This window comes from Dryas octopetala, chromosome 8, assembly GCF_963921425.1.
Source record: "Dryas octopetala chromosome 8, drDryOcto1.1, whole genome shotgun sequence".
In the NCBI taxonomy this organism is placed as follows: Eukaryota; Viridiplantae; Streptophyta; class Magnoliopsida; order Rosales; family Rosaceae; genus Dryas; species Dryas octopetala.
This window is the reverse complement of record NC_141373.1, coordinates 13316159-13330417: the sequence shown is the minus strand read 5'-3', so window position 1 is coordinate 13330417 and position 14259 is coordinate 13316159. Positions and strand designations below refer to the sequence as shown.

General features: G+C 36.5%; 1 protein-coding gene across 1 annotated transcript; it reads right to left on the bottom strand.

The window, feature by feature from the left end:
• On the bottom strand, positions 1–2883 carry STOP1 (C2H2 and C2HC zinc fingers superfamily protein). Its single transcript, XM_086255277.1, has 2 exons — positions 2768–2883; positions 1–1836 (listed from the first exon to the last, which is right to left on the bottom strand). Exon 2 carries the CDS (start codon positions 1784–1786, stop codon positions 206–208), a length of 1581 nt encoding a protein of 526 aa, XP_086111403.1. The 5' UTR covers positions 1787–1836; positions 2768–2883; the 3' UTR covers positions 1–205.
• Between the last annotated feature and the right edge of the window lie 11376 nt (positions 2884–14259).

The window sequence follows — 14259 nt, the reverse complement described above, 5'->3', positions numbered from 1 at the left end:
ATATACCGTGGTCGCTACATTTATTGTTGTCACATACATGATGCAATGTAGGTAGATCTTAGTACTTGCCCTGGTTACTAAGATTTCAAGCATAGTCAAAACTTCCAAAATCAGAGACCAAAGATAAAGAAAATCATTTATTTAAGCTCAATAAATCACATAATACATGGGATCACCTAACTGGTGCGAACAATCATCAGTGTCACTAAAGATTATTCGAGTTCGGCTCACCTCCAGTTTTCTGACTGTAATTACAAGACCCTGGAATAAGAAAAGAGAATGAACTCTCCGAATCCTCAAATGGAGGTCGAGGGAACTCTTGAAACCCATCAAAATCACATGTTTCAAAATTCAATGGTGAGAAATAACTAGTGGGGTCGTCGACACTTTCTTTCACATCCATAAGGTTTTGAACTACACCCCCACCAGAAACAGTGGAGCCAAAAGTGAAGTTTATGCTTCCAACTCTGTTTGATGCTTCATTGCCTTCCCCATGATCAGATGACCCAACAGTTCCTTTTGTTTCGTCGAGGGGTATGGCTGGAGTGTGACCTTGGAACAGGGCAATGTGTCCAAAAAGCTTGTCTTTCCTCGAGAACGTAGTGCCACAAGAACAAAGCCACTTGTCCTTACCACAATGCTTCTCATGAGTCTTGAGATCTGCAATGACTGAGAATTTCTTGGTGTTGCATCTGCTGCAAGTATAACTTTTGTCACAGTGGGTTCTCTTGTAGTGATTTTTGACACATAAAATGGTCTTCAAAGGCTGAAACTTTCTGTGATCTTTGTTCCGCTTGCAGCCCGCATAAGGGCATGAATACCTTTTAATCAGTGTTGGTTCAGAGCTGGATTCTTTGTTGGGCTTTGCAAGTGCAGCTGGGGTTTTGTACTCATCTCCATGACCTCTCATGTGCATCCTTAAATTTGCATCTCTCTTGAATCCCTTTCCACATATTGCACAGAAGTGAGTGTGAGGTGCAAGGATTTCTTCTTTCTCTAATTGTAAGATTTCGTAGGAACCAGGTGGAAGGTTCTCACCTTCATCAGGATCCTCCTCATCTTTTGATTCATGTTCTTCCATGTTGTAGTTTTGCTCGGTCCCATAATTACTCGTCAGATCAGTCTGGTTGGACTGATCAAGTAATTTGCTTCCACTACTAATTTGCAACTTAACACAGGCATCGGCTCCTGCTCCAGGAGGAATGAATGACCCACCATGCTGCCCAAATTGTCCCATAAAAGGTGTCGTGGTTGAAATTGTTTGCTTCAAGGATGGTAGAAGACTACCTGCTGTAGAGATCAACTGAGCAATAATTGAAGTAAGATCGGCAGTTATGAGCTGCTGTTGCTGAGCCACAAGTTCATCTGGCCGTCCTAGAACTTGACCTCTCCGGCCAACAATCAAATGCACCAAATCCTGGAGCTGATGGATCTTTTGTTCCAGGAAAGAGAGATTGTTCAACATTGTTCTTGGATCCCAATCTTGAATTTTATTGGCCTGAAGTGTCTCTTGCATCCGATCATCTTCTTGATCCGCAATTTTTGTATCATTACTGGAGTTGCAAGGAAGTGAAGTCCGGGTTTCAGAAGGCTGGTTGAATTTGTGGAAGGATTGCTCAATCCTAATGCCATAATCTAAAAAAGAGGGATCTTCCCACTTTTGTTGATGTTGCTCTGAATTGAAATTGGTAAAAGATGGGCAATCTGATGAAATCTTATTTGTTAAATCATTCCCAGAGGAAGGATTTGCCCAGGTGTCTGCACATAGCTTTTCTTTATGATCCATTTTTCAATTTAAATCCTTAACTGAGGTATCAAAATCCAACACCAATCCAGCTGAAATTAATATGGAATAAGAGAGTAATAAGTCAAAGCAAATACAAACTGCTACTGGTACCCCATTATCCAATTAAGATCTAACTGTGAGCTTAGTGTCAAATAAAAGAGTTATAACAACAATATAATTTATTCATTATCTTCATCGCATACATGCAACCAAGAATCTTAACTAGTTCAACAGCTAATTTCCCCTGTTACCCATTTGATTTAACCAAAAGTGGTATGTTTCCCTAGAACTTATTATTAAGAAAACTGACAATCAACTTCATCAACAAATTTACTAATTAAAACAGCTATTTTCCCCTCTTACCCATTGGATTTAACCAAAAGTATTATGTTTCCCATTAGAATTAATTCTCATCTTCATCAACAAATTTACTCATTAAAAGACAATTCCCAAAAGTCGTTATAATTAAAAAAGGTTACCTTTCTCCATTGAGAGTCAATACCATCATACAATATCAATTCTCAAAGTTAGTCCCTTTCAGTCTAGATATGAACTTAAGATTTCAAATATCATATATTGATTAATATACCTGTTTGTATATATGCAATAACTTTACACACAGAACGATTGTTCACTAACAATTCAAGACCAATTCAAGATCCCAAAATCTAATTTCGAGATGCTACAAGATGAAATCTTTTCACTAAACCTAAGAAAGCAAAACAACCCTTTTCTTCTCTAATTCCATAGATTATTGACGAACCCAAAATCCCACCAAATATCATTTCCTAATTTCCAAAAGCAGAATCCATTTCAGCTAATGAACAGATAAGATAAGATTCTGCCATATAAAAAAAAAAAAAAACCCGTTATCAGAAACTCAAAAAGAACTTAGAGCTAACACAGAAAAAGCTCAATCTTTGGCTGAAACATTTAATAAACACATACTTAAGAGAACACTAGAAAGGAAAGTAAAATCACCAGATTCAAGACTTGCTTTGATGCTTTTTTTGTCTCCTCTGAGTTGGAACTTGGCACTGTTACATACTTTGAAGGAGAGAGATGAAAATGGAAAAGATGAATGCAGCTGAATTGCATCTATATATCAGCAATCTATGTTACAAAGGATGATACCCTCTAACATATAGTGGGTCCCACAGCTATTTGTCAACCCCATCCATGATCCATCAGACCGTCAATTTATTGATTAGCTTTGTGATCCCATTATTCATTCATTGATTTTATCAATGGGTCCCATCTTATCATTTTGTTACACCCATTAAATCAAACCGTTCGCAGGTCACTATTGGGCTATGATCAAATTAATTAGTTTTGTTATGTTGCACCTCTCATGTACATAGACCATGGACCATTGTTCAAAAATTGACCAGAAGCAGACGCAACTTTGTAGTCATGGGAGATGGTGTGGTGTGGGTCCCACACAAGACTCTTTGCCACTCTTTATTTCTTTATTTTTCTCTTTTTGAGATGCAAATTGCATATTGACTTGCCTTAGTTTAGTGTGTGTTTTCAATTTAAAGGTGAATAAAATATTGATTGGAGAAAGCTAACTGGGGTGGGTTTAACACCTGTACTAATGAAGTAATTACCAGCTAACTGGGGTGGGTTTAACACATGTACTAATGAAGTAATTACCAGGAAGCTAACTGGGGTGGGTTTAACACCTGTACTCACCAGGAAGCTACGCCACGACCTCCAAGTTCAAGGAGATGCTGGCACGCTGCTTGACATGCACCGTTTCTAGGAAGGAGGTCAGCATACGACATTACAGCACCTCTCTCGCCAATCCCAATCTCTATGGTTCATGAATCAATATATCATGATTCATGAGAGAGTGAGTAATTGACACTTTATTTCATGTCGTTTTACACAAATGGCCCTTCAACACTATTTTTTTTTTTTTTTATGTCATTACATATATAATACTAGAAGAGCAAATTACAAGTTAGTATCTCAATTATTGATGTTGTTTCAAATTAGTACTTCAATTTTAAAAAGTTGCTCAAACATACCTCAACTCTGATTTTTTAACTACTACATACCTCCCTTAGAATATCTGTTAGGAATACTGTTATCTATTGATGTGACATACGCGGACCCACCACTAAGTGTTGACATGGCTTTAAAAAATAGCCACATAGACAAGACATATAATAAAAAATTATATAATTATAAAAACAAAACAAACAAAATAAAAAACCCCAATAAATATAAAAAACAAAGAAAAACATAATGGGCAAAGTAATGGGCTTTGGTTTGCTTGCCTCCTCAGGTGAGAGTTGCAGATCAATCATCTGGGTTTTTTTTCTTTGTTTTTTGTTTTTTTTTTAATTTAATTATTGGGGTTTTTAATTTTGTTTGTTTTGTTTTTTATAATTATTTTATTTTTAAAAGTTTACTCATTTTTTATTATTTTTCCTATCTATATTGCTATTTTTTAAAGCCATGTCAACATTTAGTGGTGGGTCCGCATGTGCTACATCAACATATGACGGCATTCCTAACAGAAAATCTAACGGGGGTATGTAGTTGTCAAAAAATCAGAATTGAGGCATGTTTGAACAACTTTTTAAAGTTGAGATACTAACTTGAAACAACATCAATAGTTGAGGTACTAATGTGTAATTTGCTCATACTAGAATAACTGATCACGTGACCATTAATGACTATAGTTTCACTGCTAGGTTCTCATGAGACTCTTGTTTGGGTGGTTGGTTGGCGTTGGTGACGCTTCAAATTCTTATCCTTTATCCATAGAATAAAGAACCTAGATATATGTACTCCTTTGTATTCATATTTTTACTTTTATGAAGTTTATTTTTTTATGTGAATTGGGGTTGGCCTAGTTGGCTGAGGACAAAATCTCCCCTACGCAACCGGGTTCGAACCCTCCCCCTTCCCTTGTAATAAAAAAAAAAGTTTATATTTTTGCTACAATTGATAAAAATTGTTGTTTTGAAAGATACATATTTAGAAATTCTACCCTTTTTTCTAGAATTTATTAATAAATTTGTTTTGTCTTTCAAATTTTTTTTTTTTTTTTCTATAATAGAGAAAGTCCAACCGGTTTAAGCTAAGTCATCTCATACATAAAGAGTCTCACTATTAGTTGTTGTTCCTTCAAATCCATTAGCAATACGGCCGTGCTTTATATTTTCATTACTTTGAGATTCACTCTTAAAGGTGGTGTAACCTTACCACCCAATCCTAGATTGGCATTTGTTATATTAATTAACTATAGTTACTTATTTTAAATTAATAATATCTTATGCTATAATGAGGTGAGAGAAAAATACTTTAACAAATAAAAATTATTTTTTATTGATAAATTTTGAAAACTGACAATGACCATTTGATATAGTAGATGACATATAATCTTTCTTTGTCGAAATATTTGAGTTCAAAACTCATTAATAAAAAATAAAAAGCTAAAACACAAATCTAAAGAAAAAAAAGAAGAACACATCCATGTCATATCCTCATACCCACACCCCTTCTCTTCCTCTTCAATGGAGTTGGAGGAGTTGCAGATGAGAGTGAAAATAAATTTAAACAGTATCTAAATGAATTTTGATATGTGAGAGAGTCTTGGAGAGCAATTTACCGGGTGGAAGAGCGCCTTTTGGTGGGTCCAAAAGCATGTCAAACATTCTTAGACCTCACTTCCCACTGTGCATTTGTCACCGACGAATAGGGATGTCAACAGGGCGGGTCGGGGTAGGGGGTGCCATCCCCGTCCCCCGCCCCCAATTCTTTTTTATTCCCCGAATTCCACCTTTTTTGTGGTTTTTTTTTTTTTTTGCCTTAATACACTAACCATTAAAAATCATGTTCTAATATTTAATAAAAAAATTCCATGTGCAAAAAAAAAATTCTTATAGATGTAAGTAGCAGTTTGTCACACCCCGAACCCCGGGTATGCAACAGATGTACCCACTTTGAATATCCCAAGAGATTAATGCCACTAATTAAGCATTAATCCCCTAAGACACCCAAGGCGGGTTGAGCATTTTGAATTAAATGGTTTGAGTTAGATCAGAGATAATAAATAGCGGAAAACATGTGAAGTAAAAATAAGACTTCTTTATAAAACCAACCCACAAGGTTACAGTAGTTCATTGCAACCTTGAATAATTAAATTCGAAATACATAGTAAGCATAGAATAAAAGTTTCAAAATTATGCAAACGTGTGTAATCAAAGTAAATAACTCAAAACCATCTCCAAAGAATGAAGGTAAAATCATTCAAGACATACTTGATACGAGAAAACAATCAAACGACATCACCAATTGAATCCAAGAAGTTGACAAGTCTCAAGATGTTGCTCTGCTCGACCTTCGTCCAAGTTCATCTCTTTACCAAGCTTGAACCTATAAAAACATCCAATAAATAAGGAACACAGAAACAATGTAGGGGTAAGCATATCATACGATCATAACTTCCCTCAAGGGACCAAGCCAGGTTTGAAAACACAAAATCATTTACAGTGAAAAACATAATGAAAATCTTTTTCCATCGGATTCTTAAATCATCTAAAACAAGTTTTTCAAACATTTCCTTTTAAATCCTTTACAAAACATTTATAACTCGGCTGTACAGCAATATAATTATAAACATGCAATTTCACAATAAATCAATCATACCTGATGGTCGATACACGTTAAGTGCAACTATTGCCAGCTATTAAAAAAAATAATATCCATAGTGAGAGTGTCACGGTAAAGATAAATAGGAACTCGCAATTGAGAAACCGTATTTACTGTCACCTGATCAATCATAGATCCTTATTTCGCACAAGCCCATGTCGCCACGTATTAGTTTGGCTAAACTCTCCATAATGTGCTGATCAATTTTTCTAGAAGGTTTAGGAGTTTGAACCCAAGGTCACGTACTACGCTACCTAAACTCTCAGATGAATCATACAAATATAGCATGTTATAATAATTTAAAAACACAAACACACACAAGAGTCTATAGTCAGGAATGTAGGATAAATCTCCTTACCTAGAATCCAATGCTCTTCACGTATTCTCTTACATAGTCTATGCATCCATATCCGTCTCGAATCCATCGCCTTCTTGTCACATTACAAAGAAATCATTCGATAACTGATGTTTCTAGTGTCCGACAATACGACAACTTAGTCAAAAGTTAAGTTCAACACAATCTTGTTATGACTCATCCTTTTAGATCACACGTCCCTAAAGACTCTAGTACTAAGTGGACTAAACTCTATTCTTTAGGGTTTCTAAGTTTCAAGTAAATTTTAAAGTCAAACCACTTAACTAATTGTCTTGGTTTAAAGCAATCCAGAAATTAATTGAGGTTAAAATAAATCAAAATTAAGTATTATTCAAGTATTTAATTAATTAGTATTTCTCCAAAAATATTCCACTAATTAATCAAGCTTAAATAATAACTTAAATCCAATTTAATCTCTACAAATTAATAACTTTTAATTAAATCTCCAAAAATAAACCTAGGCATGCTTAATTAATAAATAAATCATATTTAATTAATCTAAGCATGCAACCTAATATTAAAGCCTAAGAAAAATAAATAAAATATTTTCCCGGTTGTAGACTTTCAAAGCTAGACTTCACTCCTAAGGGATCCTCCTTCTTGACAAATTTTCAAAAAGAAAAATTTTAAACTATGCGAATTATCTTCCCTTTTGGTATGTCTCTTCTTAAAGAGACTCTCAAATAACCAAAAAGTAAGTATCTCAAACTTCACTTAATGGTGTAAGTAAAAATGAGGTACAAGGGTCTGAAAGTTTGTATTAGGTGATTTATCTACCTAATTAACTTGATTAAAGCCATAGTCAGTAATCAGACTCCAATTTTTGTTTATGTGATGACTCAGAGACTAATCAAACAGACAAAACTCTAATGACATAGTGGCAAAAATCTGAAGACACAAATTGACACTTGTAAATCAAAAATAACTTTTGTAAACAACAAAAATCAAACACACCAAATGATCAAGTGACAACCTATACACTCAGAGGACCCATCACAGTAGGCATCCTAGTGTTGTCCACAACTACAGTGGTGTGTGATTAGCTAAATAGTTCCATATGACATATAGCAATATCAAGCATATAAATTCAATGCAGATTTGTGTTTAAAAGTTGAGTGAGTCAGTAAACATAACAACACAAAATGGAGACGAAGGCACACAAGATGTTCACCCAGAAAAACCACAAAGGGTAAAAACTGGGGGTCTTTTTCAGCTGACCGGACAATCCACTAAAGAGGAGGTTCAATACAAAGGGAGCATACATCACACAAGCTCAATCACTAAGTCCTAAACTAAGTGGCAGCTTCTTACCCCTTTGTGCAACTTCCAAAAGCAAGACAATCAGTCAATCATGAAGAAGGCAGCTCAAACTCCAAGCTCATCAACCCATGGCACCGATTCACACCAAGTACAGTAGATTCTTCAATGTATGAACATGATATGCAGATTTGGATTATTTAAAAATCAACCTTCTCAAGCAAGAGACATGAAAAGGCTAATGGAGAATCCTAGATCTAAAATCCAAATGATAGTGTTTATGAATTTGTGAAAAGCTTTAGAACACACTCAAACACATACAGATTTTAAAGGGTGAAAAACAAGTTAAGAAAATCATTTAGTTTTCAATTTCAAAAACCATTTTCTTACTTGAAAAAATGAGCATTCACACCAATAACCCAAGCAAAACACTCAGCAAGAATACCCAAGGAAAAATGCTCATCAACCCTCAAAGACAAAGCTGGACCATTACATCCATATACCCCGTACAACACGCACCCACCATGTCTGCCCGTGCCAAATGAAAGCCAATCAATGGTTGTCCGCAAGAGACAAATAAAGGGCATATTCTTTTTATCCTAGAGAGGTATCCTAGTACAGCTGAGGGTAAGATTGTGGAGCTGTAAAATCAATTATTTCTTTATTTTGCAAAATTCAGAAATGAGGAAGAAGATGAATAGTGATGAGGTGTGTGTGAGTGCGTGAAATGATAAAGCACATGATCTGATCAGATTGATTCAATGAAGGAACCAGTTCATGTGCTGTGCACATGCATGTTTAGAAAACATGAAATAGGCTTTAAGAAACAAATCACGAAATGACCAACTGAAGTGACACAATCATTTAAGTGTTAAAACTGTACGCGAAGAAAATCGTCCTTATGATCAGTGAGTGACTAGTCAAATAGACACAAAACTGTTTTTCGAGAAATGCATAAAGTGTCTTATATCCAAGGAATAAAATTTCGATGGAAATTTCGACGAAAATTTCGAAAATTTTTTAATTTTGACAAAAATTCGACGGAAAAGACGGAAATTGCTATCAAAATACAGAAATTTTGAATGAAATTTTACCATATGTTTATTTAACATATTATCTACTACATTGATAAAAAACATTGAAGAAACCAAATTATATGGTAGGTTTCATGTGATATGTGATGAATATAATGCGCGCTGGAGGCAAATACTATTAAATAAAATTAGTATATTATTTAGGATATGATATAAGATATTAGAATTTAGGCCCTTTAGGGTATTTTTTATATAAAAATGTATTAAAGTTTAGAATTTAAAAACAACTAAACGAAATCCCAAAAAAGCCAAATCAAATCTCAAATTTTTTTTTTTCTTTTCAATTGCCCAAAGGCCCCAAACCCTAATTAGCCCTAAATTTTTTTTTTCTTTTTTTTTTCTTTCCTTCTTTTCTCTTTCCTCCCTTTTCTTCCTGACTCCTTTTCCATTTCTTCCTTGACGCCTTTTCTTCCTTGACTTATCTTCTTCTTTTTTTTTTTTTTGTCGAAGGCTTATCTTCTTCCTCTGGCTGTAGTTCATTTCTCTCTCCTCCTTCCAGTATTTTGCATCTCCTCGCTTCTCAGTCCTCTCATTCCTTCCCCGATCTCTCCTCCTCTTCCTCCTTTTCTTCCTCCTCTCTCCTCAGTCCTCCCACTCCTTCCCCGATCTCTCCTCCTCTCCATCTCAGATCTCTTCTCTTTCTCATGACTTTTAAACAAACTTTGGATCTCTTTCAAGACCACAAAACAAAATTACCGAGCTTGAAAAAATGAAGCGGACCTGAGAAATAGACAGGGGAAGGCAAAGGAAGAGCTGCTGTAAGTGAGCGAAATTTCGTCAAATTTTGCCGAAATTTCTGAAATTTCGATAATTTCGGCGAAATATTGATGAAATATCAACGAATAGGTGATAAAATTTTCATGTCCCCAAAAATCGAAATTTTATACCTTGCTTATATCTTAAGGCCTTTTTCCTTTTAGCTTTAGACTTGACAAGGAAAAGCCAATATCGAATTCTAGAAACTAACAAGGTCTCTATTTATAGGCACAAAGGGGTGAGAAGTTTCTCTAATACTTTAATGTGGGATAGGATGCTCAAAAGTGTCAAAAACACACTAAAAATCGAATTGGGTTTTACACAAACCGGTAGGTCGCCTTTTTGTAGAGACAAAATGGATTGGGTCGCCCTGCTGGGAGAGGCGCAAGTCAAGGGGATCCGGTTGCTACAGTGACTGGTCCTCACATAAGGCGTGGGTCAATGATGCTTAATGTCCCAGAGTAAAACATGAGACTTCATTCCGTGTAAAACAACACACCCGACTTCCATGCATGAGCGTGTGTCAGCGCCACTAAGCGCTTCATCAGCTGGTCTGGACCAATTGCCTCGCGCCACGTTGGCACGCGTCAGTAGCGTCCACGTCAACAGCTCAAATTAATTTTCTAATTTCTTAAAACTTCAAAAATTCACCAAAAATAGCTTGAGACTCCAAATAATTCTTTGAAAAATCCTACGATCTCGTAACGATGAGTACTAATTTCCTATAGCTTCAAAATAGTTAAATCACTTTTAGAAAAATTATGAAAATTCATCATCTCATAATTATAATTCCAAAAAATGAAAATAAACTTAATAATCACCAAACTTTTGAATTTCCTTTCTCCAAAATTCACTATCAAGCAACTAAACTCCAAAACCACAACCAAAGATCTAAGTTAGTTAAAACAAAGTTAAGGAAAACTTTAATTCCTTTAAACAAACCTTAAGAATAAGATTAAAAAGCTTAAGTAACGAAATTAACAGAAACCGAAAATTCAGGGTGTTACACAGTTAGTAATCTAACCACCAATCTTTTTTTATAGATGTATTAGTAATGTGCTAAAACAAATCCGATAGTACGTCTATAATTATAAATCCATAATCCATAAATCAATATATCCATAAATCTATATACCGTACATCCATAATTTATAAATCCATAAATACATATACCATACATGATACATATTATAATATTAACATATTTAATATTAAGAAAGAAATTGACTTCACCTGAAGAATTAAAAGGCAAAGTCTTATGTAAGTTCCATGAGAGATGAAATCATCATTGCACAAACCAATGCATTACCTTTCGGGAGCATCTACAGAAGAATATAGATAAATGTGAGCTCGAGTTCCTTGGCAAGTAGAAGCAAAAGATGAAGATCGATGAAGACCCTTTTTTCACTACCAAGGTGAGCATGGTGAATGTTAATTTTCCACCAAAAAGGCAGGAATAAGGAAGAGTGGAGAACAAGAAGGTCGAGATTGAATGGCCTATTTTGCTTTGCAGCCGTTGTAAATGTGAGATCATGTTAGAATAACTGATGAGAGAAGATGCTAAGGCTAAGGAACAAAAGCTTAAACCAGTGCCAAGGAGGAATTTTCAAGCTGAGAATTTGAGAATAAGGAGCCCACCAAGACAAACATATTTGCCTAGGCGAGCACAATCCCCACAGAAAGCCTATTCACAGGATTGAGAAGAGAAACCGAGAGGAACCCAAGAGAATTGTGAAATGGGTTCTTAGAGAAGACATGAGAAATGGTGAGCGAGAAGAGGCTCATAGACAAGTATTGAGAAGGCGTTTTCCTGCAGGGCCTTAGCACGAAAGAAGTTGTGAAGCAAAATGCTGGCAATTGCAAGAACTTCAACGATGCCTTCGCCGGTTGACTCCTCTCCAGTAATCATAGTTTGCTAAAAATCATGTAAAAGAAGATGAGAATGAGTAAGTAGGGAAAGCAAAAGTGCTTGTGAGGGTCATACTTACCTTATGTCTGTCAGTTAGGTTTTCTACATGAGTGGAACCATTATAGAGGAAAACCTAGGGCGAAAGGGGACTTACCTTTAAGGTGGGAAAATTGGATGTATTTAGTGGAGATTCGCTCAGTTGATTCTTAGCATTCCCTTCGCCAGCGTTAGAGACCATGTCCAGCGAAAAATAAATGTTAGTCATTTGAAACTTGGAAGGGTTAACAAATACCTAACGAACACTAATGTCTGGGGAAGAAGTCTTCGGCTGGGAAGCTAAAGTCGAAGCTTTCTCCTGTTTTCTTCTTTCTCGTCTCTCTTTCTTCTCTACCTTCCCATCTTTCTCTTGTTCTCTTTTTTCTTCTTCTGCCTTGGCCTTCGCCAGGTGTTTTTCTTCTTTTTTTTCTTTTTTTCTTTTTTGTCTCTCTTCTCTTCGTACTTATCTTTCTTTTTCTTTCTTTCTTTTTTCCTCTTCTTCTTTCTCTCTGTTTTGAAACTGAACAGCTGTCTGACTCCTAACTCATGATACATGTATAAGCCATCAAGCAATTGTTCCCTAACGAACATTGAGGTTCCTAAAAAAAATATATATAATAAGTATATATATAGCAGTTTATATGTATGTAAATTAAAGAAAAGTTCCTCACTTAGTGGTGAGTTGGTTACAACAACAGGTAATATACGCGAGCTTTCACCTTGCGCCTCATTGTGTTTCTTCCATCTATGAATTAATTAGGGGCTTCAACAGACTCTTCCTCAAAATGTTCTTCTTCTAAGGTTTGAGCCATTTCTTCTCTTACCTTCCTCTTCGCCTTCTTCTGTTCAGTTAGAACTTGCCCATTAGTCTCCTCATGCTCGCCTTAATTCAGTTGACTGCATTAATGCCTTGCCCTTTGCTTCTATTTCTGTTTCGTTGAGAATGATGGGAGGAGCATAATCCTTGCGTCTTCTATCCTTAGTTGACTTGAAGAGAATACCTTCTAGAGCAAGGACGCGAGCAGTCTCTTTGTCATTAGACAAAACTCTAGGGAACCAAGAGTTCCACCATGTGATGAAAGGCGTCATGACGTACCCCACTGTTGATTTTCCTTGGGCGAAACCTGAGCAACTTCTAGGCAGTTGGAGAACACACATCCTAGTGAAGCCGTTTATAGAAGTCCTTCGCCTCATCACAAAGGCCTGCTTCAGTATAATCAATTCACCAAGAAGAAAGAAGATTCGCAGAATTGAAATGGAAGTAAGGGAGAGTTTGGCATAGCCCAAAATGGCGAGCAACCAAATGGGTTTGATAAATCTTGGCCCCAACCTTGTAGAACTGCAACTTCTTTGATGTAAGTGTGGGACTCCCTCAAGGCAAATCTCTGTTCAGATAGATCTTGGCCTAAACCCTTCTCCAATACGCCAGGATCTGTCGGAAAGGTTCCATCAATGTTGATAGATAGGCAGTGGGGATGGCGGCGAGAAACACAAGTCTAGAAAACTTTGTCAGGAATGCTTGTTTGGGCGAAGAAAAAGTTAAAGCATTCTTCCACAGTATGGGACCTCAAAGAAAGAGGGATGATAAAGTCAACAATCACCTATTCTCTTGGAAACTCAGTGTTTGGTTTTGTACGAAGTTGAGGGAAGTACGCCTGCAACCAAATTTGAAACATCCACAACGGACCACCCCAGTTTGTATCCATTCGCCCGACCGTTATGTCCCTCAAGCAACGGTAAAGACTCGCCAGCACAAAAGGTCCCAAGGCGAGTGCTCGGCCTGATGCTAAGGCATCGGCCAAACAGACGAACTCATGCACGACTTTATTACTTTTAGCATAGAAAATGTATTTACTCAACCAATAGAATAAGAAGACAGAATGCTCATGATCAGTCACTGGTCCAGTCCCTCAATTATAATGTCCGGCGAACGTTTCGAAACTGCTAACTAAGCGAGCAGTCTTGACGTCCCTCCTAAAGACATGCCGTCAGTTCTCTTTGACGTGTTCATCTTTATCAAGCTCCTCTTCGAAAACAAAGTGATGAACTCGCCATGTGGTCTAAACCCAAATATGACAGCCATGTCTAAAACAGTAGGGGTACGTGAGTGGTCCATGGGGTATATACAGGGTGTTCATGGCTGAAGACCAGAAACAGAAAGCCGCTACAAGAAGTGGGCGATCGAAAGTCAAAGCTTTAGTTGACAAGGAAATGGCATCCCTGATGCCGAGAGCCTCCCACACCATTGACTTCTCGACCTCTACCCGTTTTTACCAGCGAAGCCATTCAGAGTTTGAAGCAGAGGAATGCCATACTATTTGAGGCTTTCATGACACCCAGGTCCCTCAAACCCCGCAAATTGATTGTTCATGATTTC